This window comes from Bos grunniens, chromosome 7, assembly GCF_055505025.1.
Source record: "Bos grunniens cultivar Pamir isolate PY7600 chromosome 7, Bosgru_T2T1.0, whole genome shotgun sequence".
Classification (NCBI taxonomy): Eukaryota; Metazoa; Chordata; class Mammalia; order Artiodactyla; family Bovidae; genus Bos; species Bos grunniens.
This window is the reverse complement of record NC_141171.1, coordinates 3,970,732-3,995,858: the sequence shown is the minus strand read 5'-3', so window position 1 is coordinate 3,995,858 and position 25,127 is coordinate 3,970,732. Positions and strand designations below refer to the sequence as shown.

General features: G+C 51.0%; 1 protein-coding gene across 14 annotated transcripts in view; it reads left to right on the top strand.

The window, feature by feature from the left end:
- GATAD2A (GATA zinc finger domain containing 2A) overlaps nt 1–25,127 on the top strand; it is a 98,514-nt gene that overhangs the window by 49,819 nt on the left and 23,568 nt on the right. For 8 of the 14 annotated variants that reach the window (XM_086408159.1, XM_086408147.1, XM_086408150.1 and 5 more), the window contains one exon: nt 11,887–12,155. In XM_086408159.1, coding sequence (XP_086264285.1) covers nt 11,887–12,155 — 269 coding nt within the window. Of the gene's footprint in view, nt 1–5,937; nt 6,199–11,886; nt 12,156–25,127 lie in introns of those variants that run through there. The other 6 variants (XM_086408153.1, XM_086408155.1, XM_086408161.1 and 3 more) reach the window with 2 other exon arrangements.

Here is a 25,127-nt window from a genome sequence, read left to right as displayed (position 1 = left end):
GCTGCATTTACATGTCCTCTACCTTAAAAAGGCTTCCCTGGTAGCTCAGCTGGTGAAGAATCTGCCTGCAATGCAGGAGACTCCAGTTCGATTCCTGGGTCAGGAAGATCTCCTGAAGGAAGGGATAGGCTACCCACTCGTGTTCTTGGGCTTCCCTGGTGGCTTAGACAGTAAAGAATCCACTTGCAATGAGAGAGACCTGGGTTCCATCCCTGGGTTGGGAAGATCCCCTGGAGGAGGGCATCACAACCCAAAACTAATCAGATTGTAAATGTGTGTTTATTTGTAACTGTAAGAGCCCAGGGTGTTTTATATATGGCTTTTTTCTCTTTCCAGTGTTAACAGTCTGCATATCTACATATCTGAGTGGTTATTGCACCAAGGGCTGAAAGTGACCTGATGGGACGGCTGCCTTGGTCTGACTGTGCCTTGCATGATGCCTGAGTGGTGATGGCCGTATATTTGATGTGTCATTATCATTTCAGATGGACGTAGTGTCTGGGCACGCTTGGCATGAAAGAAGTGCCCTGTTAGGAGGAGACTAAGATGCTCCTGAACTTAACCTTCACCTTTCACTCCCTAATCTGAGTTGAATCCCGCATTCTTAAATGTTGTCTCTTCCCTGAAGGGTTAGGTAGAGCACACCTCTGGGGACTAGGGTCAGAGAGTCCCCTGTGGAGAGCGTCGGTACTCAGATTGATTAGTTTGATGGAGTGACTGGAGGCACTTGATTGAAATTGCGTGCGCACTCAGGCCTTTGGGAGCACACTCTGTGCTCTCAGCACTTCCTCCCCTGTCCTTCAGGATCTAATGAAAGGTTCCAGCCCTCCTCACGCTCACAGGCTGGTGGCTGGCCAGGACCTCCCCCCCATCCCCAGTCCCAGACACCGCAGCCTGGGAGGCCCAGTCACCACTGCTAGCATGTAAGTGGCCTTACTGTCATGGGGGGATGTTTTCTCCTTCTAAGCAACCTCATGCCTTTAAAAAGTTGTTAAAAGTTTTGATCCCCTTTTATTTGGTTTCATGTACCTACTTGGGAGATGGGTTTTCACGTGCCTATATATTTCTGCCACTTCACCTTTTCTGCTCCCATTGCTTTCTCCTCTTCCATCTCTGCAACTCCAGATTCTGCTCATGGGGCCTACCTCTAATGAAACATTTCTAGATACTCCCCCTCCTGCTCCGGACCAGCAGAGCGGATTTCTTTTCCATTGTTGGCTTGTAACAAAATGATGATAGACACATGTATCTCACAGTCCTTACTGGGTCTTTGCTCTCATGAAGGCCAGTGATCCCCAAAGTGCTGCTCCTGCCTTCCACAGAGGTGGGACCCCCAGGTCACTGGCCCCTTGAGGTCACTGACTGGCACAGAATCAGTGTTTGACATCCATGTCCTGGATCAGACAGGCTGTGAACTAGGAGAAGGGTATCCCTGGTTGCTAGTAACTGACCAGGCTCCTCAGTACTGCCGAAGTTCCCTTCCAGGTTCAGGCATCACTCAGATATTAACAGCAGTAAACAGCAGTTGGTTCTTTGCCTTCTTTGGAAGTTTAAATTACTGTGTGCACAAAGTAGTAAAAATGAGCGTGGTTGCAGGTGCTAGTGATTTTTAAAACGCTCTCTTGTTCTACCCAGGTGTGAAAGTATTTGTCTCAGAGGAAGTGTGGGTTGAAGTGGTGGAGGTGTGCAGGGGTCTACACAGGGCCCTGCAGGGATTTTGCACGGCTTGTGGGCTCCTTCACTTGCTTCAGAAGTTGGTGGTTCTGGACCCTGTGTCTCATCTCATTTTCAGAATGGTTTTCCTTCCCGACAGTTGGTTCTGGAGCCCAGTGGACAGTGATCACGCATAAGAACTGCTGTTCTTTTGCTCATAAATGAATTACACAGAAAAGAAAGACCTTTTCTAAGATGATTGGATAAGATTTGGAAGTGGGAGGAAGGGATGAAAACTGTACAGACATGAGTGTGTGTAGGGGCACGTGTCTGAGTGTGGGTACACACGTGTGTATTTGTGTGACGCAAGGTTGCTTGGTGTTCACCTAGCCTGGTGTATTGGATTTTGGGGAACAGGGAGGTATCTGCTGACACCCCGGTTTCCTGAGCCCCTCCTCTGCCAGTAAGTAGGGTGTCCATCAAGTAGGGTCAGATGCTCCCACGTCTGGAGCACCACGTGTTCATCTCTTTTATGCCCTTCTCTCTGCATACCCAGAGACTAGGCACCGCTGGCCACCGTTAGAGGCCAGCGATGACATCGCCTACCTTGTGCGAAACCTTTAAAAGAGCAAGTGAGCTCCTTTAATATGACAGAAGTGTTTGTTGGTCAAGACTTTAATTTTTGTAAAGTGGTTGTTTATCTGGCAAACAACGCTGGCTTCTCTTAACATTAAGCAGGAGGCTCAGAAAACCTGCATCGAGTCCCCAGGTCCAGGGAGCTCCAGCGGGATGGACACAATGCTGTCAGGTTGGAAGTGAGGTGGTGTGCCTGCCAGTCAGACCTAGCGTTCACATAAAGGTCAGGAGACTTGAAGGACCAAGGTGCTGACTGGGTGAAGGCTGAGCCCAGTGGCTGTTCCCAAAGCTGTTGTGGTGTCTCCAGGCTGGGGCTGAGCTGTGGAAGTACGGTTGCAGGCAGAATGCATCGAGGTTTATTCCAGATGCAAGGAGCAGGGCTGTGATGGCATTGCCTAACCTGCCCTGGAGTAGGACAGTGGGGGGCAGTGTGGTGTGAACCTGTGTCCTCCCGGACCCCACCCTGTCCCCCGCTGCCGCCAAACCAGTTGAAGTGCGCTTCTTAGGGTTTCTCTGACACAGACTGCACCCTCCCGCGCCAGCCCTCCAGGGCAAAGTTAAGTCGGTTACCTGGAGAGAAACCTGATCCCGAGGCTCTTCCCAGGGACCCCTCCCCTCTCCACCCCAGGTCTTTAGCAACTCGGCTCCAGTGGACTTGATTTGCACTTTCTTTCCTGGCGGCTCAGATGGTAAAGCGTCTGCTTGCAATGCCGGAGACCTGGGTTCAGTCCCTGGGTGGGAAAGATCCGTTGGAGAAGAAAATGGCAACCCACTCCAGTACTCTTGCCTGGAAAATCCCATGGACGGGGGAGCCTGGTGGGCTGCAGTCTATGGGGTCGCACGGAGTTGGACACGACTGAGCGACTTCACTTTTTTTCTTTTCCTGGCTTAATCCTGCCCTGCCAGCCCCCACCCCAACCCCCGGTCCTCAGGCACGTGTGCTTAGGAACCATTTGTTTCTGTAACTGGGTTAAAGTTTCATCTGCTTCAGTAATTGAGTTTATAGCATGTAATTTCCTTCTATAAGGGGCCTATTTATCTCGAGAGTGTGTAGGGCTTTTAGAATGATGTAAATTTGACCCATGTAGTTGGGACAGACTGACCCTGCAGTAACCAGGATGCACTTGACACTTCTTGAAACTAAATTTCTTCTGATTTGTCAAAAGGGTTAACCTTGAGTCCTGGGCTTGGATTGAATTAACACATTCACATCCTTTTTTTGAAACCAGTTCTCTCTGTAGTCAGTTCTGCTGTAATGCTTGTTTGGAAAAGCAGATGTGTTCTAACACTGCTGGTACAAGGGCACGCGGTTTTGTTACATGAGATTTTGTCCAGGAGAAATGCTAGGTCTGGGGGCTTGGGAGCCTATGGCCCACAGGCTGGTGGCCTCTTTGGGTAAATAAAGTTTGATTGGAACACAGCCATGCCCATTTGAGAACAAACTGTCACAGTTGCAGGGCTTGAGTGACCATGGCTGAATGGCCTGCAGAGCTGAAAATACTTACTGTGTCTCTTTAAGAAAGTTTGCTGACTCCTGTATGAGATGAATCCAGAAAACTGCTCGCAGCTAAAAGAGCACCTTCTGGGACCCAAAGCAGAGTGCACGGACCTGAGATGTGCACCACAGCACGCCCATCCCCTTCTGGGTTAGACAGCCTCCTTCCTCCTGAGTTACTGTTGCAGTAACTCAGAAGCTGCACCCCACCCACAGTCACAGCAAACACCAGCTCTCCCCCAGGTGAGACACAGGCTTCGGGCAGCATTTGTGTGTTTCTTAGCTATTTAACACATTACCGTTTAAATATCAGCTTCCAGACTCTCTTTTTACTGTTACTGATGAAGTTTTGTGGTACTGCTCCATCGTTTGTACAAGCCCTGTGTTTTGACTGCATGATTTTGCACCGTGTGGCAGTTTTTAGGAATGTATATCCTGTACTCCAGCAGAATTTCTGTGCCCTGAAAGCAAACAGCAAAAGGCGTGGTTTCACTGATAACACTCAATAAAGTTGTGAACATTTAATATCTCATTTGGACCTCAGGGGCCAGAGCGAGCGGTCCGACCCCACTTCCTGCCTGTGAGGAGCTTCCTGTGTCCTTTGGACACGCCTGACTCTGGGTGGTTAATGGGCGTGTTTCAGTGGGCACTGCGCAGAGGAGCCTGGGCTTCCGTTCCCAGCGCCGTCCCTCCCACTTGCTGTGTGACTTTCACCTGCCTCAGTTTCCCTTCCTGTAAATCAGGGGCTGATGATAGCACTCACCTTGCACCTGAGATGACCCATGCGCGGCACATAAATGCCCAGTGTAAGCCATCTTGTCTGTAAACGAAGACCCCACATTTCTGTAAACAGAGGAGCATTAACCTTGGGTTGGGATCTGAAAGTGCCAGTGTTGAAAGGGAGCCCATGCTCCCCAACCCCCACCCCGGCCCCTTGGCTGGCGCCCCTCTGGAGCTGGGGACACACCAGGCAGGCGGCAGTGGCAGCTGACGCCAGGGGGCTCAGACCTTGCCGTTGCGGGGCTCTTCCTGGCCAGACCTCCCCACGGGTGCCTCTGTAGCCACTGGCAGGGCAAGTCTTAGTTCTCTGAAGTGGGGCCGCCACGGAGGCATGAGGACGGCTGTCCCACTGGTGTCATTTCAGGCCCACCTTGTGCTTGTCTCTCCAAGGTGAGGGGAAAAGAAGATTTAAGCATGATTAACAAAAGGCCTTTAGATTGTACGGTGGAATGTTCCATGGTGGGCAGCTGATAAGTATGCCAAGTAGAAGACTGTTGAACCTGGTTGCAGGCCCACTGGACTCGGATTTCCCCCCGTGTGGGATGACTGACTGGCCTTCTACCCACAGAGACTCTTGGTGAGTGGCACCTGCCCTCACGTGTGTGGGTGTGGTCGGTGCCCACCCGCATTCCTGGGCTGCAGCAGGGAGAGCCTGTTGTCCCTTGAAGGCCCATGGAACTTTTAGCCAGGTGGCCTGGCCAGGGGCCCTTCTGATGATATAGAAGAGAAAACATGCACATTTCTGGAGTGTCTTTAAGTTTTCAGACCACTAAGGGTTCAGATGGCACCCCACTCCAGTACTCTTGCCTGGAAAATCCCATGGACGGAGGAGCCTGGTGGGCTGCAGTCCATGGGGCTGCTAAGAGTTGGACATGACTGAGCGACTTTACTTTCACTTTTCACTTTCATGCATTGGAGAAGGAAATGGCAACCCACTCCAGTGTTCTTGCCTGGAGAATCCCAGGGACAGGGCAGCCTAGCGGGCTGCCGCCGTCTATGGGGTCGCACAGAGTTGGACACGACTGAAGCGACTTAGCAGCAGCAGCAGCAAGGGTTCAGATGCTTTTGAACTGTCATGTTGGAGAAGACTCTTGAGAGTCCCTTGGACAGCAACGAAATCAAATCAGTCAATCCTGAAGAAAATCACTCCTGAATATTCATTGGGAGGACCGATGCTGAAGCTGAAACTCCAGTATTTTAGCCACCTGATGCGAAGAACTGACTCATTGGAAAAGACCCTGATGCTGGGAAAGATTGAAGGCGGGAGGAGAAAGGGATGACAGAGGATGAGATGGTTTGGATGGCATCACTGACTCCATGGACATGAGTTTGAGTGAACTCTGTGAGTTGGTGATGGACAGGGAGGCCTGGTGTGCTGCAGTCCATGGGGTCTCAAAGAGTTGGACACGACTAAGCGACTGAACTGAACTGAAGGGTTCAGAACTCAGCTTCAGTCAGTCAGTATGACTTGGGTTTCTTTTTGAGGATATCTTTTGCACAGGACTAACTGTGGCCCCTCTCCCTCTGTCTGAGATTCCCAGCTCAGCTGCTTTGGCCTATGCTGTTCCTCTACCTGAACCATCTCCCTGGATTCCTGTTCCTGCCTTGGCCTCAATCTGTGAGGCTCCATCTCGGTACGCTTGCCTTCCAGTAAGTCAGAATGCAGGGGTTTTTAATTAAAGCCCTTGACTGACTTGCTACATTTTGCCATGTAAGCCATCTCCAAGAGTCACCCCCTTCATGAGGCTGATTAACAGAAATGTAGGTCTAACTCAGCAGCCCGTCCTGAACCCATACTGCTCGCTCACACTGAAGATGAAGACAAATGGGGGATATCAGCCGTGGGGGAGGTGACGCCCCTGAGCATTGTGGGATTTGCTGCTGTGGGCTGTCTCAGTGAGGAGTCCTTTCAGGGAGAGCCTGCTCTGATGCTGTGGCCTGATGTCCCCTGGGGACAGCTAGTGACCCAGGTGGAAGGTGGGCTGTGGGGATGAAATAACGGGCTCAGGTTTACGGCTTAGAACTCAGAAGTTGCAAGTGGGCCAGAAGGTGGACTTGAAAGCTGCCAGTAACAAGTGGGAAGGTGGCAGCGGCATCCACTCTCCGTCCGCTGAAGGTCGCGGTTCCTCTTGGGCTCTTTGTTTGCCTGTTGGAGGAGCTGGGCTCCTCCCTCCACGAGGACCGACTCCCCTCACCGCACCTCGTGCCTCTCGTTCTGTCAGTTCTCACCCTCTGCAGTGGGCATGTTTGTTTAACTCTTCTTTTTATCTTTGTTTTCTTTGACTACAAAGAAGCTGATTGTCACTGTTAAGAGGAATAATTCAGTACAGAAATGCTTAATATAGACAGTGAAAGTTTCAGAGGGTGAGTGTTGTGGATTTTAGTCCAATTTCTTTCAGTTTCGATTTTAGTGCGCTTTTAGTATCTTTTTCTGCAGGTTGTAACTAAGCTTTGTAAAACTGTGAATGGTATCATACCATTCTGCAACTTGATTTTCTCACTCAAGGTTTTACTGATGTCACTGTTTCTCTTCACCCAGCACATGTGTGAGTTGTGGAGGGGAAACTGAGGCTCAGGAAGTAACAAGCTCCCTTGCCAGTTGCTCCCTAAGGTTCATCCTTGTTCTCTGCTGTATCTGGTGGGGGCTGGCCGTTGGGATCAATTTTTTATTTCCCAAGTTAAATTGCATCCCTTATATTTGGCCTTAATGAGGTTTGACATGATTTAAAACTCAAGAGCTGGTGTTTTTGGTGTGAGTTCCTTCCAGAACACAGCTGCTGCATCTCTGCCACTGTCTCTGAGAGACAGGCATCAGGAAGTAGCTCAGGCCGAGAGCAGAGTAAGGTCTCTGTGCTGGATGGGGAGACGTGTGCCTGTCAGCCAGGGGTTGTGGAGGGTGTGGAGCTTGGCCGCTGCCCAGTGCGGCTGGCATCTGGACCCTGTTGTCACTCAGCTCCGTGGCAGTTGCTGCACAAGCTCAGCCCCTTCTCTCCGCATGTCCCTGAGGACAGCGGCTGCGCCGTGTGCAGGCCCCACCTGTCCTCACGCTCCTAGCCTTTGTGCGCGCCGGCCCATCTCACTCCCACGTTCTTCCTCCAGATCTGCTCCATCTCTGTCCCACAAAGTCAAGTCCATCTTTTCTCAGCTGCTCAGACAAAAATTAAGAACAGCAACAAAACAGCCCTCTCTCACCTCCTGTCCAGCCGTTGGTTTGTTATGTTGTCCAAATCCTCTGAAGTTCACCCATCATTTGGTCATATCTCCCTGCTGCTCTGCCCCAGTGTGTCCCCAGATCAACCACATGATCGTTTAGAACAGATTGGACCCCTCTCCCCCTGACTTACCCTGTCCTCCATGCTCCACCTGAGGTCAGTCTGCACTCAGCATCCTCTTCCTGCCACCACCTTGATTTCACGCCCTTCTTTGGGCTCTGGAAAAAGCACCCCACGTCATCTGCTTTTCAGAGCATCAGCTCTTGTCACTTCTCCCAAACACATACTCCTAAGTCTCACTTTGCTCATGCCTGAAACAAGAGTATTACTAGTAATGTTCTTGCTGTTATGTTAGTAACAGTATACATAGCGTTTCCTAGTACAGAGAGTATTAATGATAACCTCAGGGTTAAGACTCTGACTTACACCTCTCTAAACCTCCCCTCTCCCAAATGAACCAGCCTGTGTTGGGTGCTGGTCCCCAGAGTCCTGTTTAAAAATATTGGTTCCTGCCATTGCACAATCACCCTTTTGGAGTTATTTATTTATTTATTTTTTGGAGTTATTTTAGAATAGATTTTCCACCTGAGGTCCTCAGACCAGTTGGAAGGTGACATTTAACTAAAAGCATCTTTTGGTAGAAGCAGTTGACATCTGCACCCCTCCCAGAGCCCTGTGTTAGCATTCTGCCTAGGACTTGGTGTAGCCCCCATGCTGGGATTTGTCTGTGCTGGGTGCTTGGGAAGCCTCTAGTGTAGCTGGAGCTTGTCCCTCTTGGGCCCAAGGACTACTTGGGCTGCGTCCTGCTGACCAGCCAGGTTTTGCCTGGAGAGAGTGAGAAGGGGGACGGAAGCCCCCTGGGTCCCGGCCCTGCTCCCCAGGTGGCAGCCTGTGCCCCGGGCAGCCTTGCGCCCTGGTGATGCCTCTTTTCGGCTGGCTGGCTGCTCTTGGGCTCTGCCGTGCAGGCAGCAGCCGGCTCGGATCCTGCCTCAGTTAGAGGGGCTGCTCTCTGCGGGCCAGCGGGTCTCCTCCAGCCTGTGGTGGAACTTAGGCGCTGTCACCTGTCACTGCTACTCTGCTATCCATCCCTTCGTCCTCTTCCCCTCACTCTCCAGGAGTTTTGAAGCAGATCCTAATTTGCCGGCTGGGGCGATATATCCTCTTCAGCTGCTCTTCAGAAAGCACCCTAGCGCTCTTCCTCGCTGCGTCTTGCAGAAATTGTCCGTCCTGCTTCATTCCTAGGTCACTCTTCGTTCCTCAAGGCTGGTTTCTTCCTCACAACCTCCCCCCACCCCCCCACCGTGCCTGCAGGGCGGTGGCCGCCAGCCCTGATGTGCTGGATTGGGTCACAGGTCCTTCCTGCTGAGAGGAGGGTGGGGCCCCTCCTTACTCGCACCTGCCCTCCCCAGGAGCAGTTGCCTGGCGGGATGGAGATTGGCTGACGGCAGGCCCCATGTGGGCACTAAGGCAACCGCCTTGTAGTGGTGGAGGAGGCTCCACCCAAGGAGGGGGAGGTCAGAGCCTGAGACTTCATCCCCCTCCACCCCACTGCTGTCCCCGCCCCCTCCAGCTGTGCACGTCCTTCGTGTCATGGGGGAAGGGTGCAGCAGCCGGGGCCCCCAACCCCAGCAGCCTGCCAGAGGCCCAGGGAGTGTCTGGGGTTGGCAGAGTTCCAGCCCCTCGGCTTCCAAGTGAGCTGCCCTGACGCTGCACACTGAGCACAAGCAGACGGGTCTCCCAGGTCCTCGGCTGGGGACCCTGACCAGACTGAGTCTGGAGAGAGCAGCCCCTTGGGACCACTTGTCCCACACCCGTGACGGTGAAATGAGGTCACTGGGGCACTGCCTCGCTGGTCTGATGGCCTCATGCAGAGCGACCTCCTTGTCCTCACTCCCCAGCTCTCCCCAGCCCCAACCTTGTTCTTCATATTGACAGTTGGGAGGAAGGGCTTCAGGCTGAAACTGGGGTTCAGATGAGCTTTATGGATTGGAGCCTGGGGCTTACCACTCTGGAGGCTGTCCTGGCGGGGGGGCCCTCTGGGCTGGCCAGACCGAGAGCCTCTTCCCTAAGGGACAGAATTTTCTCTGACAGCACTGGGGGACCTCCTTGCCTGAGATCCTGGACGCGCCACATCTTTACGCCCAGTAGGCTCCTCTCTGGTCCTGGAAGCACAGGTACCCACTACTCAAAGTGACCACTGAAATCTCTGCTCTCATCCAATTCCCCAAATGTTGGAGCAGCTCCTGTTGTTTAGGCAGTGCCCCAAAGGAAAGTGACCGGTCCCTCCCACGATGAAGGAGAGGAAGGGAGGGTGACTTCCATTCAGGGCGTTGACTTGTCTGTAGCTCACAGGGAAACAGGACAGACTCAGCAGTCTGACAGTTTGTGCGATCTAGGGGGCTGAGGTGGGGTGGCAGGTGCAGGCTGGGGTGCCAGGAGGGTTTGGGGGCAGATCGAGGCCAAGCTGATAGCCTGTGCCCTTGAGCTTCAGAGTTCTCAAGCTCTGACTGGAATGGGGAGCACCCTGGGGGGTCACATGGTCGTCGGGAAACCTTCTTGATTCCACCCTTTTGGACTGCCTGTGGGAGCAGATGTCTGAGTGCCCAGGCTCAGCCACGCTGGCCTAACACGTGTCAGACGGGCGCTCTGCCTCCTGCGCCAGGAGCATGGAGCAGCTGTCACTTCCCTTCCTTTCCGTTTGAGTCCAAGGCAGTGCCTTGCGCTGTTGCTCATTTGTGAAGTCGGCTCCTTTAAAGAGGTGGCAGATGAGTTGCCTCAGGAGTGTGTCCCACATACAGCGATGTGGCTCCTTCCCTGCCCTGTACCACCCCCCAGATTCCAGAAGTTGGGCTCTGAACTGATCCTGCCTGGCCCTACCCAGGACAGGCCTCCCAGGGGTTTTGCTGGGGAGAAACCCAGGTTCTGGGTGCCCTGCCTGCGTGGACACAGCCAGGAGGTCTTCAGTATGGGCACACTGCGGGGGTGGTTGGGGTTCCCCAAGGGGCTACGTGTTGGTAGGTGTGGGCATTGACTGTCCTGTGAACTGGTACTCCGGAAGTGGAGGGGCCTGGCAGCTAGATTCTTTTTTGTCCTGTGATGAACTCTCGCGTGGCTTCTTAGATCCTGACCATTGGAACTCTGGTTTCCAGTGTCCTGCCCTGTTGGAACATCAAGGCTGGTCTCTGAGCAGCCCCTTTAAGAGCAAGTACCTGTCCCAGACTGGGTTGTGGAATGCCAGCAGTCTCCCTGCAAACATCACTGCGGTCTTCCTTCACTGTCTCTGTGAGGGTTAACAACACTTCAGCTTGTTGTCTGGAACCGGTTCAGACTGGTTTTCTGGAAAGTGCTTTGTCTCTCAGACTGAATCCTGGGAAGGGTCATGTGGAGCCCAGTGATGTCATGGGATCAAAACCTGACTCAGCGTTTTTTTTTTTTTTTCCCCCTCCTTCTTTTCTTTCTTGTTTCAATCAAGATATGTGTGTGCTGCAGGTACAGGGTGCTGGCGGGGTGCTGGGCCAGGCCTCACCCCATTCAGAGTTCACTTTGTTGGCAGTCAAAGGGTTAAATGTGATCGGGTTGCGGGGGGTGGGGGGTGAGGTGAGCAGGCAGTGAGGGCTGCCCCTGGCTGAAGGGGGAGAAGGGTCACCCTCACCAGGGCAGGGCAGGGCTGGGCTTGGGCTGTGGCCCTGCTCCTGGGCCAGCACGTGCCCCCTCTTGGATTCCAGATCGCTCACGTCCAGTGCGCTTGATCCCGCCGGAGGGGGTCAGACCTAGAACAGTTTCCTCTATTTGCTCTTGAGTCTGGAATGCAGAGATTACCCCTTCTTTCTGACAAGCAGCCACCTTCCCTTGTTCCTGTCCCGGTCCCTGTAGGCTTCTGGTCCCGGACAGGGCAGTACATAGCTTGGCTTCCCAGATGCTCTGTTGCTCCTGCTCAAGGCCGCGAAGAAATGTTCTGGGCACGCTTTGTGGGCCCTTCATTTGTTGTGCCCACTTCTGCCATTGTCACGTGGTAGGGCAAACACTCCAAGCTGACATTGGGAAAAGTTTGAGAAGATAGCTACTTGGTCGTGCCAAGTTTAAATGTCGTGTTTTCCCCTTCCCCTAAAGTTCAGAATGACTGAAGAAGCATGCCGAACACGGAGTCAGAAGCGAGCGCTTGAGCGGGACCCAGTGGAGGACGATGTGGAGAGCAAGAAGATAAAAATGGAGAGAGGAGTGTTGGCCTCAGATTTAAACGCTGACGGAGACACGCGAGTGACGCCTGAGTCGGGAGCAGGCCCTGCCCAAGGGCTGCTGAGGGGGACAGAGGCGACGGCCATGGGCAGAGGCGAAGGGCAGGTGGGCGACGGGCCTGTGGACATGCGAACCACGCACAGGTGAGCGAGAGGGGCCGGGCACCGGGGACGGCCGGGGTGAGCAGGTGGAGGCGAAGCTGCCCGTCGGGCCTGCGGGAGGCAGCTTTTGGTGGGTGGTCGTGGAGACGGCTGTGGGCTACAGCTCTGACACCTGCCCACTGTCCTGGCCAAGGGACCTTCGTCCTGGGGCCCAGGCATCTGTAGTGTGGGGTGGGTGTCACAGGATGGAGCGGTAGCCTCCGTCAGCTCCCCTGCTGGGCAGCAGGTCTTAACTGAACGTGTACCTGTGTCCAGTTCTGTGCTTCTGGTTTATAGGGAAACTTGAGGTTTTCATTTGGTCCTGCCTCCCTGCTTTTCACGTCCAGGGCACCCGGGGTCAGAGATGCTGCCGCCCCCTGCCTGGGTCACTGGGCTGTGGGCAGTCTGGAGCCACCACTCCTCCTAGGCGGGGGATGTGGGAAGGGAAGCCCCTCTCTTCCCAAGTTCGGTACCATGTGCTTCACTGGTTTCCCCTTAATCAGTACTGACGGCTTCAAGAGTAACTTCCCCAATCCTCAACTTCAAAGAAATAAGACTCAGCTCACCTACCGCCGCATTTCTTCTCTCCCTATGAAAAGAATTGCAGCGCCCCACCCCTCCCCCTCCCTTCCCGGGTCCTCCCTTGAGCTCAGGTGAGCTCTGCTCTCTGCGGTGTTCACCCCTCTGTCCTGTGAGCCCCCCGCTGGTGGGCATGTGCGTGCACTGGTGGGCGTGTGCATGCGGCTACAGCCTCTGGGCAGCCCCTCAGCCGCCTGAGTGCATCTCCTGTCCTCCCCAGCACGTCCTCTGCGCTCTCCCTCCCGGCTCTGTTCGCCTGGGGTGGGGGAGGGGGCAGTAGGTGGGAGGTGCAGCTCTGGAGAGCCTGGGTGCTCTTCTCTTTCTTGTGCTGACTGATCCCACAGAGGGACCCCAGCCTGCAGGCTTTGTGTTAAACTCACTGGGGGTCCAGACGGTTGGTGTTCTAAGGACTTCAGAGATGGTCTGACTCGATATTTCTCAGCTTTAAAAATTTTACCTCCTCGAGATAAATGGAGAACTTAACTCCCTCCTGCTGGGGAAGCCCGTTAGTTGGGATGGTATGCTTTGTGTTCTTGCTACCCAGAAAGGCCTTTTCTGTCTGACTCTGCCTTCTGCCCTCCCTGTTTTGAAACCAGAGGCCTCTCTTAAAGTTCTGGAAATTAAATTGTGAGTTTGGGTCTGCTTTCCTTTCAACAGTGTCACATGTGGGTGAAGAGGGGGAATAGCCCGCATTTATGGAGGTTTGCTGGGTCCCTCTTATGTTCTAGGCGGCAGTGGTTTAGTCATTAAGTTGTGACTGGACTATTGGAACCCCATGGACCTAACCCACCAGGCTCCTCTGTCCAAGGCATTTCCCAGGCAAGAGTAGTGAAGTGATTGCCATTGCCTTCTCCAGGGGATCTTTCTGACTCAGGGATCAAACCTGCATCTCTCGCATTGCAGACAGTCTCCTGCATTGTAGGCGGATTCTTTACCACTGAGCTGCTAGGGAAGCTCTGTTTCTAGTTGTCTGGTCTGCATTTTTTCCCTGTAATCACCATGCTCCCCTGTAGGGCAGGCCAGGGAATTGTGAGGGCATTGTGAGGTTACGTGAAGGAGCATAGAAGAATGTGGAGAGCAAGCGGCAGACTAGCCCAGGCACACAGAGCAGGGGTCCTCCTTCGGGACGAGACACATCCTGGTGTCTCCAGACGTGAGGCAGTGTGAGGTGTGGAGAGTCTGGTGTTGGCAGAGTGGGGGTCAGCTCACACTCCCTGGCTGACCTTGGGTGGATGACCTTAGTCTGTGGTTCTTCATTTGTAGAATGGGTGATAATGTCTGCTTTGCATCTCTAGGTAACAGATGTGTACGCAGAAATTGACCATGGTGCGTGGCATGAGAAGTGTTGGTGACAAGTACTCTTCAGTTTTAAACTTAAAATAAGATGTCCCATAGAGAGCTTAGTGTCTCCTTGAGTGCCCACACAGAATGTTCTGTCTGGTTTGTTGGAGAGTTTTGACAGACTAATAGGATCAAGTCTAGCCCAGAACCATTCTAGAACTAATCATTTTTGGGGTGGGTGGCCATGGTTTCTGTGTTAGAAGCTGGTAGTCTTTGGATCCTCCTTGAGAGCATCTGGCTCATCCCTTGGGAACCTCCATACAGAGAATTTCATTTGATGGAGGTGTAGCATACGTGATAAAAAGTAGACATGTGCCACTTGGTATGTCACAAACCGATCTCTTTCTTGTAGCTCGAATCAAGAAATGTAATGTTTTTTACCCCCTCATACCCTCTTGTTGTCATTACCCTCTGAGTAACCACTCTCTTGACTTCGAACAGCAGAGGTTAGTTTTTCCACTTTAAATAATTGGAGTTATGTAGTCTCTAGCCTTTGCTTACTTTCATTCAGCATAGTGTTTGTGAAGTTTACTTATGTTGCTGCCTTTAATGTTTTAGTTATTTTTGAGTCTTAGTTGCGCATGTGGCTCTTTCATTGTGGTGTGTGGGCTTAGTTCCCCTGCGGCCTGTGGGATCTTAGTTCCCTGCAGGGACTGAACCCATGTCCTCTGCACTGGAAGGCAGATTCTTAACCAGGGGACCACCGCGGAAGTCCCCAAGGTACTTGTGTTATTGAATGTTGGAATAATCTTTTTTTCAGTGCCATGTAGTATTTTTCTAGAATTTCTGTTTGGCTCTTTTCATTTTATTAATGAATTCTTATTGTAGTATAATTGTTTTACAGTGTTCAGTTAGCTTCTACTGCTTAGTGAGATGAGCCAGCCATACATTCACATACATCCCTTCCCTTTCGGGCTTCCGTCCTATTTAGGACACCACAGTGCATTAAGTAGAGTTCCCTGTGCTGTGTCGTGTGTTCCGATCAGTTGTCTATTTTATATAGCATATCAGTAGTGTATATGTCTTAATCCCAGTCTCCCAGTTCATCCAGTACACCCCTTTCCCCTTGGTCTGGCTCTTTTTAAAACCTGCTTCTTTCTTTCATGCTGTTCTATTCTTATGATCCAGTTTAGGCATATTGAAGACTAGAGGGAGTTTCTGGTGGCTTCTAGCAGAGAGAATTTCCTTTTTCTTTAAGGAAGTGGCTGGTGAATTTAAATCAAGATACAACTTAAAAAACAAACTGCTCTGGGGGATTTCGAGCATGTGGAGATTGGTGAAGAGGCAGCAGGATGAGTTTCCTCTGTCTCTTCGGTTCCTCTTTTCATCTCTGGCATTTTTTTCTGACATAGTCTTCCAGTGTGTATGTTTTATTTTCAAAATGAGTCAAGACTGGAAGGCAGCTTCCAGCAGTGATTGAGTAAAGAGAGATTGTCAAATCCTTTCCCCCCGCAAAAACAGCTCTAAAGCAGGACAGAATTGACGGCCCAGCCCTCCCTCCTTCCCTGAATCAACTATTTCAGCATCCTGGAAATGGACCAGAAGCATGCAACAATCTGAGAAGGGTTTATGCTTAAGAAACTGCTGAAATTTGGGGTTAAAATGGTGAAAATCTGTGCCACTTAACCTGATGCTGCTCTCATGGCCTCTGCCCAGCTCTGTTCGTAGGGAGGTTCTGCCTAGCCAGCGCAGGCTGTAACGGTGAGAAGGAACTCACTCAGTTTAGAGTGGCAGGCAACAGCCTTGGTGGCTGAAGTGACAGTTTTGAAGATGAACACTTGGGGAGGGACAGTAGCCCTGTTAGCCCACATTTGCAGGCATATTTGGGGCAAGAGAGAAAACCTGCTTGAAGGAAGAATCCCTAGAAATGTATTTGAGGAGAAGCTTATCCAGGAAGCTCAACAAATCTCAGGTAGCATATATGCAGAGAGATCTGTGCCTGGCACATCATAGTCCAACTGTCACAAGCCACAGAAAAAGAGAAAAATCAAAAGTAGCAAGAGAAGAGCAACTCATGACATAAAAGGGAAGCATTAATATAATTAACAGCTGACTTCTCACCTGAGACATTCAAATGGAAACCAAAACAGAACTGAATGCATTCAAAGCACTAAAAGAAGAAAACTATCCACCCAGAATTCTCAGTGCATCAAAACTGTCCCTCAGAAGCGAAAGCAGAAAGACATTTTCAGATAAACAGAGACTAAGAGGATTTGTTGCTGGCAGATCTGCTGGTTCTTCAAGCTGAGAGGAAATGACATGGTGGTAACTTACGTTCACAGGAAGAAGTAAAGAGCTCTGGAAAAGGTAAATGTGGGCTACTGTAAAACATTTTCCCTCATTTCTTCTTAGTTAAAAGACATAACATCATCTAAAGCATTAACTATAACACTGGGTAGAATTGACAAAAATGACCATAGCTCTTTGGCAGTTGATCAAAAGTACATAACAGTCTGTTGTATTTATAACATATAGAGATATATAATATATGGGACAACAGTAGTACAGAAGGAATGAAATGGAGCTGTATGGGATTAAAGTTTTTCCATTTTACCAGGATCAGGTTAGTGTTAATCTGAAGCAGATTGTGATCTTAGTAAAATGCTGATTGTAATCCCTAGAGCAAAGATCCCCTGGAGAAGGAAATGGCAGCCCACTCCAGTATTCTTGCCTGGAGAATCCCATGAACAGAAAAGCCTGGCGGCCTACAATCTATGGGGTCGCAAGAGTCAGACATGACTGAGCGACTAAGCACAGCACACAGAGCAACTATTAAGAAAATCACTTTAAAATATTGTTTAAAAAATCAACAGAAGAATTTAGTGGTACATTAAATATTTGGCACAAAAGAAAGCAGTCAGTGAGGAACAGAAGAACAAAAAAAGAAGGAAGACATGTAGAAAACCAATAGCAAAGTGATAAATGTGTAAATCCACCCAGATCAAAAATATAGTAAATGTGAATGGTTTAAATACTTCTATCAAAAGGCAGAGATTGTCAGACCAGATAAAAAGGCAAGATAAAGCTTAATTATATATTGTCTATAAGAGACACTCCTTAGATCCTTACATAAAAGGATAAGGAAGAGACACCATAAATAACCATAAGAAAACTAGAATGACTGTATTAATTTCAGATAAAATTAACTTTGGCTTCCCAGGTGGCACAGTGGTAAAGAATCCAGCTGCCAATGCAGGAGATTTGTTAAGAGATGCCAGTTTGATACTTGGGTCAGGAAGATCCCCTGGAGGAGGAAATGGCAACCCAGTATTCTTGCCTGGAAAATTCCGTGGACAGAGGAGCCTAAAGGGCTACAATCCATGGGGTCACAAAGAGTTGGGATGTGCCTGAGCGTGTGTGCATACACGCATACACAATCGAGTTTAAGACAAAAAATATTCCTAAAGCCAAAGAGGGAGTTTTTTGTTTGTTTGTTTGTTTTTTTTAATGTGGACCATTTTTAAGTTTTTGTTGGATTTGTTACAACATTGCTTCTGTTTTATGTTTTGGTTTTTGGCCACAAGGTTCCCCGACCAGAAATCGAACCCACACCTCTCTCAACCAGAGAACCACCAAGGAAGTCGCAAAGAGGGTCATTTTTTTTTTTAATGGCACAGCAGGAAGTTGTAACAGTCACAAATGCACATGTACTGAACGATAGAGTCCCAGAATAGCTGAAGCATAAACTGACAGTCTTGCTAATAGAAATAGATAATTCATAAATTGTAGTCAGAGACTTCATACTTCTCTTTAAGTAATTGGTAGAGCAACTAAGCTGAAAATTGGCAAGATTCTGGAAGACTTGAAGAGCACTGATTCTGTTTGGCAAAAGGGTGTCTATAGAATACTGGGAAATAATAACATCTCATATGCACGTGGCACAGGGTGGATCGTAGGCTAGGCATGAAACAAGTCTCAAGGGTGGCTGTATTAAAAAAGACAATAACAGGTGTTGATGGGGATATGGAGAGGTTGAAACCCTTATACGTGGCTGGTGGGAATGTAAAATGACATGAGCAGTTTGGGAGTTTCTTAAAAAGTTAGATGTGACCAAGTTAGCACATGACCCAACAATCTCTCCAAGGAACGTACCTGAGAAAGTACATCTGCACAAAGACAAGTGCATGGGCATCGTAACAGCAGCATTTTGGGGTAAGGGACGTTTTCTAAGCTTTGATTGTAGGGATGGTTGCACAACTCTAAATTTACTTAAAAATCATTGAATTATACTTTTATAATGAATTTTGAATGAATGAATGAATGAGTGAATGAATTTTGCGGTATGTAAATTATGTCTCAGTGTGGAAGAGTTGACTCATTGGAAAAGACTCTGATGCTGGGAGGGATTGGGGGCAGGAGGAGAAGGGGACGACAGAGGATGAGATGGCTGGATGGCATCACCGACTCGATGGACGTGAGTCTGAGTGAACTCCAGGAGTTGGTGATGGACAGGGAGGCCTGGCCTGCTGCGATTCATGGGGTCGCAAAGAGTCGGACACGACTGAGCGACTGAACTGAACTGATGGGTGTTTAAAATTTAAAAATGGGGTTAAAATAGTTCAGTTTCCTTTATGGCCTCCATAAATGTGCTCATAGAAAAACAGAATCCCACAGAGGTGGAAGTCGAGCCTGTTGGTCTTGTGAGACCAGCCCAAAGGTCATAACCTGTGCTGCCCTCCCCCCACCCCAAGTCCAGACTGTTGGATGTGGCTGGAGCTGGGACAGACAGAGGAAGCTGTTTGGGGGTTCTCTCTCTTTTTTCCTCTCTAAGATAAATAGACTCCATTCCTACACTTTGCTATAAAGGAGACTCTGTCACAAATTGATCTTCAGAAGTAATCTAGGCCCACACAGGTGAGAATAGCTTTGTTTTTCCTCTCTTGGGTGGAGGTACATTTAACTCAGTAAAATAATAAGCCTCTTTGCCAGGCCTTCTCCACCTGAAAGGCTAGGACGGGGTCCCTCGGCTCCCCTGAGTGTGTGAGGTGGGAGGTGCATGCTTACACCCCCATGTTTCACTGAAAACATCTGTGTGTGCCTTTTTCTGAGTTGCCAGCTCGCCCTTGATTCTCTGGCAGGTCCTGTGCTGGTCCTTGGGGGCAGAAGTGATGGGACAGGGTTTTCTAGGGTACCATAGTGTGGTCATGCATTGGAGGATGAAGTGGCAACCCACTCCAGTGTTCTTGCCTGGAGAATCCCAGGGACGGCAGAGCCTGGTGGGCTGCCATCTATGGGGTCACACAGAGTCAGACACGACTGAAGCGACTTAGCAGCATAGTATGGTCAGAGAACCTGCAGAGGTGTTGGGAGCCTTGATTTTAGGAGTGTGGCTCACAAGGGCTGAAAGTCACTGGGCACCTGAGCAGACCATCTCTATTTCCTTATTTTACCTTGGGGGGAAACAAAGCTAGGGTTCCTAGGTCTTGGGCACAGCAGGGGCAGACTTGGAGCCCCATTTCTACTTCTCTCCAGCCAGCCCTGTGGGCCCTGAGTGGATATGTGGGGTGGGTGCCATGGTGGCTGCCTTTGCTGGCTTCCACTGGGTATGTGGTCTTCAGGCAGCTGCTTCACCTGTTCTTCCTTCCCCATTTTGCGTCGTGTGTCTCTCTTGCTCTGGGACAGAGCTTTACTTGGACCAGTGGTGTGCCCTGTGGCGTGGATGCGAGGCACTCGGATGTGTGTTCTTATCCCCACCAAGGTGCCCGCAAAGCAGGCCACCTTTGAAGCGGGTATCCTTGATGACAGAATCACTGCCCCGTCCTTCTTTGAGACTCTGATAGTGGTGGGCGACACTCTGTATAGAAGCCAGGGTTCTCAGATCATTTGCCGGTAAGACAGGACTTAGCCACCCATAGTGGTGAGTGGTTTGTGGGAGCACGCCATCCACACCCAGGTTCATGCTCGAGTCCTCTTCCAAAGTGAATATGAATCTGAGGGTAGCATGATAGTGCTTGTGCCTGTCGTCTGTAGCGTGGGCTTGTGTGGATGGCCTTGTTCTGTTCTGAGCAGGAAGTGAGTCCACGGGACCAGGTGTGTGTGTCCCTGACTGTTCATGGGTTGTGGAGCCCTTGTTTGTTCGCACCTGCTTTACCAGCAGTCTTTAGGAGAGGGTGTACACAGTAGACACTGGGGTTGGCATTGCTCGGCCAGGAGCGCTGCTGGTACCGGCTGCGGATGCCTCTCCTGCCGCGGTTTTCACGTGTGTATCCACCTGTGTAGTCCGAAGGCTTACCAGGGTACAGACCCTTCACACCCCAGATGGTTCACTGGAGACTTCCGCACATACACTGCCCTTCCTGACGGGATGTATTCTCCCACTTACCATCAGTCTTGCTTCTTCTCAAGCCTCCTAGAAATAGTGTGTCCTTGGAGGGTCTACCGTCTCTGACTCCGTGTGATTGGGATTCATCCCTGTGGTGTGTATCAGCATCTCACTGAGCAACTCCTGTGTGGATATGTGTAGTCGCCCACTCACCTGTCCACGGATACTAGGCAGTCTCCAGGTTGGGGCTGCTGGGAGCATTCCTGTGGAAATCTTCACGTGAACGTGGATCATCTTGTTAAATAGGGATCAGATTGCTGGGGTCACAGGGTAGGTCAGTATTGAGTTGTTTTAGAAGAAGTTGCTGCTATACCTTTCCTCTAAAACGTCTGAGTGGTTTTACTTTTGTATGGAGATTTGGCTACTTGATCCTCACTGAGTGTCACGTCTTCACAGTTTTAGCCATGAGGTCTCCAGAGAGGTCTGAGCCCACGTCCTGGTCTGCGTGTGTGACCACCAGCCCTCTCCTTTCCGTGACAGGGTTGAGGCCAGTGCAGTTGCCACGCCAGCTTCTGTGCGGGGTGGTGGGGGTCCTCCATGGCCGTGTGCAGCCCCGAGCCCCCTCCTGCCCCGTCCTCCCCACTGTGCCCCACTGCAGCTGTGCCTGACCCTCCGGCCAGCTGTCTGCTGGAATGCGCGTCCTTGAGTGATTTGGGGGAATGTGACACGGCTGTGGGCCTGTGAGGGCTCTGCAAAGGGCTCTGGTTCCCACAGCCCAAGTAGGTGTGGTGGCCCTCACCTCGGCTGTCCACAGTTGCCAGCGGTTGACCCCCGTCTCTCCCGTACCGTGTATGAGAGCTCTGGGAGTCCTGTAGCCTGGACCTGTTCTTTGTGGCCCTCATGTCCCTTAGGTGGGGGCTCTGATACTCCGTGGAGCCCAGCCCCTCCCCAGCCACCTGTTGTGGGCTGGCCTTTCATTTGCTAATTCTCTGTCTGCCGCTGGGCGACTTCCAGGAGAGGCCAGGCAGGCTGCGGAGCAGCTCTGTCAGCTTCAACTGAAGTCCATAGCTTGCTTGCATTTCAGCATGTGGAACCGAGGGGTGTGTGCCTTCAGAAATCAGTTCCTCATTCTGTACTCCTGGCCTCAGCTGCCACCTCCCCGAACCTCTGTGACTTCTCTCCATCTCCTCCTCGTCCTCTGCTTCTCCCCTTCCCTCGGGGCTGCTCATCCCAGTTCTTCTCTATCCGACCACATCTTATCACAGGTTTGTAATTGAAATTTGAGGGAGTTCACCTGTACTTCTAAAAATCATTATTTTTGGATGGCAGCGTGACGGACTTGAGGTGCCTTGTTTTCTAACTCTCAGAGTGACCTAGGGGCATATTGTGAGCCAGCCTGGTCAGCTAAGGAGCCCCACAGTTTTGCCACTTCCCTGTCGCCTTCACGGCGCCCTCGTCTGGCTGTGGAGGGCATGGCTTCTCACTGGATAGTGCCAGCCTTCTGGGGATATTACTGTGTGACTGCCCCACCAGGAACCAGAGGCCCCTGTGTACATCATCTAGGTAAGCAGCTGGGAATTACCAGGTGGTGCTTGTGTTAAAAGAACCTGCTTGCTGATGCAGGAAATGCTGGCTTGATCTCTGAATCAGGAAGATTCCCCTGGAGGAGGGCATGGCAACCCACTCCAGTATTCTTGCCTGGAGAAACCCATGGACATAGAAGCCTGGTGGGCTGCAGTCCATAGGGTTACAGTCAGACGTGACTGATGCGACTTTGCACGCACAAGGAACTTTTGGCCTCACACACATGTGAGTTAAGCAGATTGGCCGATTAAGCAGATCACTTCCTTACTTTGAAATGACTCAGTCTCATTCTGCAGCCACAGCTTCTGATGTCCGCGCATGGTGTGTGTTCCTGCTGGAGCTGTGTCCTCACAGCAGTGGGTCGTTGACGCATTCTACCTATGGGGGTTCATGAGGGAGGGTCTCCGACCAGCCCTCCGCTGTGGAGGCTCTGCTTTTGTATGCGTTGCTTTTTATCTTGCAGCTGGTATCTCTGACCTGATGAAAACAGGTGTACCAGAACCTTAACCAGCCCTGGGGGTAGGGATGGCGTATGTGCCAGCCCGAGGGATCCCATCTTGACCCTTCAGCCACCTAACCCAGTGAAGAAGTGGGCTGAAGGGAGCTCTGTGTCTGACCCCGGGCCAGCGGGGGTGACACCAGGAGAGGGACATTTCCCCAGCAGAGTGTGCCCTGAGGGAAGGCAGAGCTGGCCTGATTGCCAAGAGATTTCTGGTTTTTTTTTTCCCTTAAGATGAGCATTTGAATTGTAATTTGTGAGCCTGAAAGGGAGTGGGAATGGCAGGTGGTTTAAAAAAAAAAAAGAATGTGGGTCTGACAGCTCAATTTCACTCACACTCCGGGGTAGCCCAGGACAGGCCTCTCCACCCTCGGAGTCCACCCTCTGCTGTGAAGTGAGGTTGGTCATACTCAAACCGCAGAAGGTCCAGCATCATTCAGTCAGGTTTGTCCCAGTGCTGGTGGGAAGGAGCCTTGGGACTCATGGGTGTCCAAGAGTGAGGGAGGGGGAACTGAGTTCTCTTGTAACTCTGTGGGCCCACCTGAGGGAGGGGAGTGCAGAGGAGGCAGGGAGTGTCTGATGGGTGGAGAAATGGGAGACATACCAGACGTTGCTACGTGTCCCATCCCTTAGGTCCCAAGCTGTCAGAGAGCTTATTTTTAGAGCTTAAATCTTGAAAATAGTTGTGATGTAATCACACGGAAAAGCTTCGGGTCTTAGGGGTCTGAGACCTGGTGACATACAGAGTTTCTTGAGGCAGGCCCTTGACTGCTTTCAAAAGCAGCTTCAGCACAGTAGTGCTCTAAGGAGACCAGCCAGTCCAGGCACGCTGTGTGCCCTTCCTTCAGGAGGACTTGGGTACCCATCCGTGGGCAGTATGGGCAAGAGCAGTCTGGGGGCAGTCTCTGGGATCTCACGGCCCAGAAATAGGGGTGTTCAGGTGTCCAGGTCCCTGGAGCCCGCTGGGTTTGCCTGGAGTCAGGGCCAGAGAAGGCCCATCGTGGTGGGAGTAGGGTCGGCTTGTTGGGGTGGAAGTGCAGGCCGTGGACCACCCTCTGGAGCAGGGAGAGTTGACGCTCTGGGTGTGGGTGAAGCCCAGAAGCATGCCGGATGCCTGCTGTGAGAGCAGAGGTGCTGGAGGAGGGAGGTGCCTTTGCCTGGAGGACAGTGTAAGCAGGGAGTGCGGCGTGAGATGCAGGGCAGTTTCCCGGCGTGGGAACTGGGGTCCCCGACCTGCCTCCACAGGACGCCAGTGCTTCGCCTGCCCCTCCGCAGATGCGGGGCTTCCCAGCCGCCCCGGGCAGTGGCAGGTTCTCTGTGAACTGGCAAACTGTGGGGCTGGTACAGTTGCTGCTTTTCAAGGCCTCAAGAACAAGATTACCTGTTCTTATAAGACAAGCATCCTGGTCTTATAACCGAATAGGTTTTACAGAGAAATTACAGTGTTACATGTGAGGTGAGTCCTATTAAATTTTTAGCACACCTTGCTTTTCAAAACACAGCTTTGGCAACAAGAAAGAAACAGATGGGTTGTGGCATGTCAGGAGGACTCCATTTGGGGGGACTCTGCTCAGACTGGCTGGCATCTTCCTTCGATGGGGACAGAAAACCCTTTGCTGGAAGCGCTGACCTGGCCCCTTTTCCATCTCTGGACCCCAGAGAAGCTTAGTTGTGTGGAAAATATGTTGACATTTACTGTGTTAGAAAAATTTGAAAATACTTGTTTATTTTTAAATAATAATAATGAACAATAATGAACCAATTCCATGTTAGCATAAAGAACATTTTTCATTTAAAAAAAAGCTATTTTGCAGCTCTCTCTAATAAGCAGACAGCTGGATTCTCCTATCTGCTTCTCCGTTTAGTCTCTCGTGCTAAGTTGCTAGGGGTGAAGCATGTGAAGGAAGTCCAGCCTCACACAGACAGGCAGGTTGGGGCAGGAGGAGTGTTTGCTTGTCGCTTTGCATAATTGTGTGTTTCTGCTTTTAGCGCAAGACACAGAGTGGCCATTCCCAACAGTTAGTTGCACTGTGGACTCTAAAACCTTGATTAGTTTTTGTACTCGGTTACATTAAAATCTATCAGTCCCTCTTGTACTTTGAACAGAAACAATTTTTTAAAAATTTTAAGATTGCTTTAGACTTAACAGAAAAGTTGTGAAGACCATTCCTACACACCCCTTCCCAGTCGTCCATTGCTAACAGACTGTTGGGGAACATTTGTCCCAAGTAGTCCTCTTGCCTGGAAAACCCCATGGACGGAGGAGCCTGGTGGGCTGCAGTCCATGGGGTCTCTAGGAGTCGGACATGACTGAGCGACTTCACTTTCACTTTTCACTTTCATGCATTGGAGAAGGAAATGGCAACCCACTCCAGTGTTCTTGCCTGGAGAATCCCAGGGATGGGGGAGCCTGGTGGGCTGCCGTCTATGGGGTCGCACAGAGTCCGACACGACTGAAGCGACTTAGCAGCAGCAGCAGCAGTTACTACTAACCACAGCCTGTATTGTCTGTTCTGATTTCCTGTTTCCAGTTTTTACCTTTTCTGTCCCACAATCCCACATGACATTTTGTCGTCATGTCTCTTTCGTCTCCTTTGGGCTGAAACAGTTTCTTAGACTTTCTTGGTTTTTATGACCTTGACGGTTGGGAGTCAGGTGTTCTGTAGGGTGGCCCTCAGTTGAGATTCGTCTGCTGTTTTTCTCATGGTTG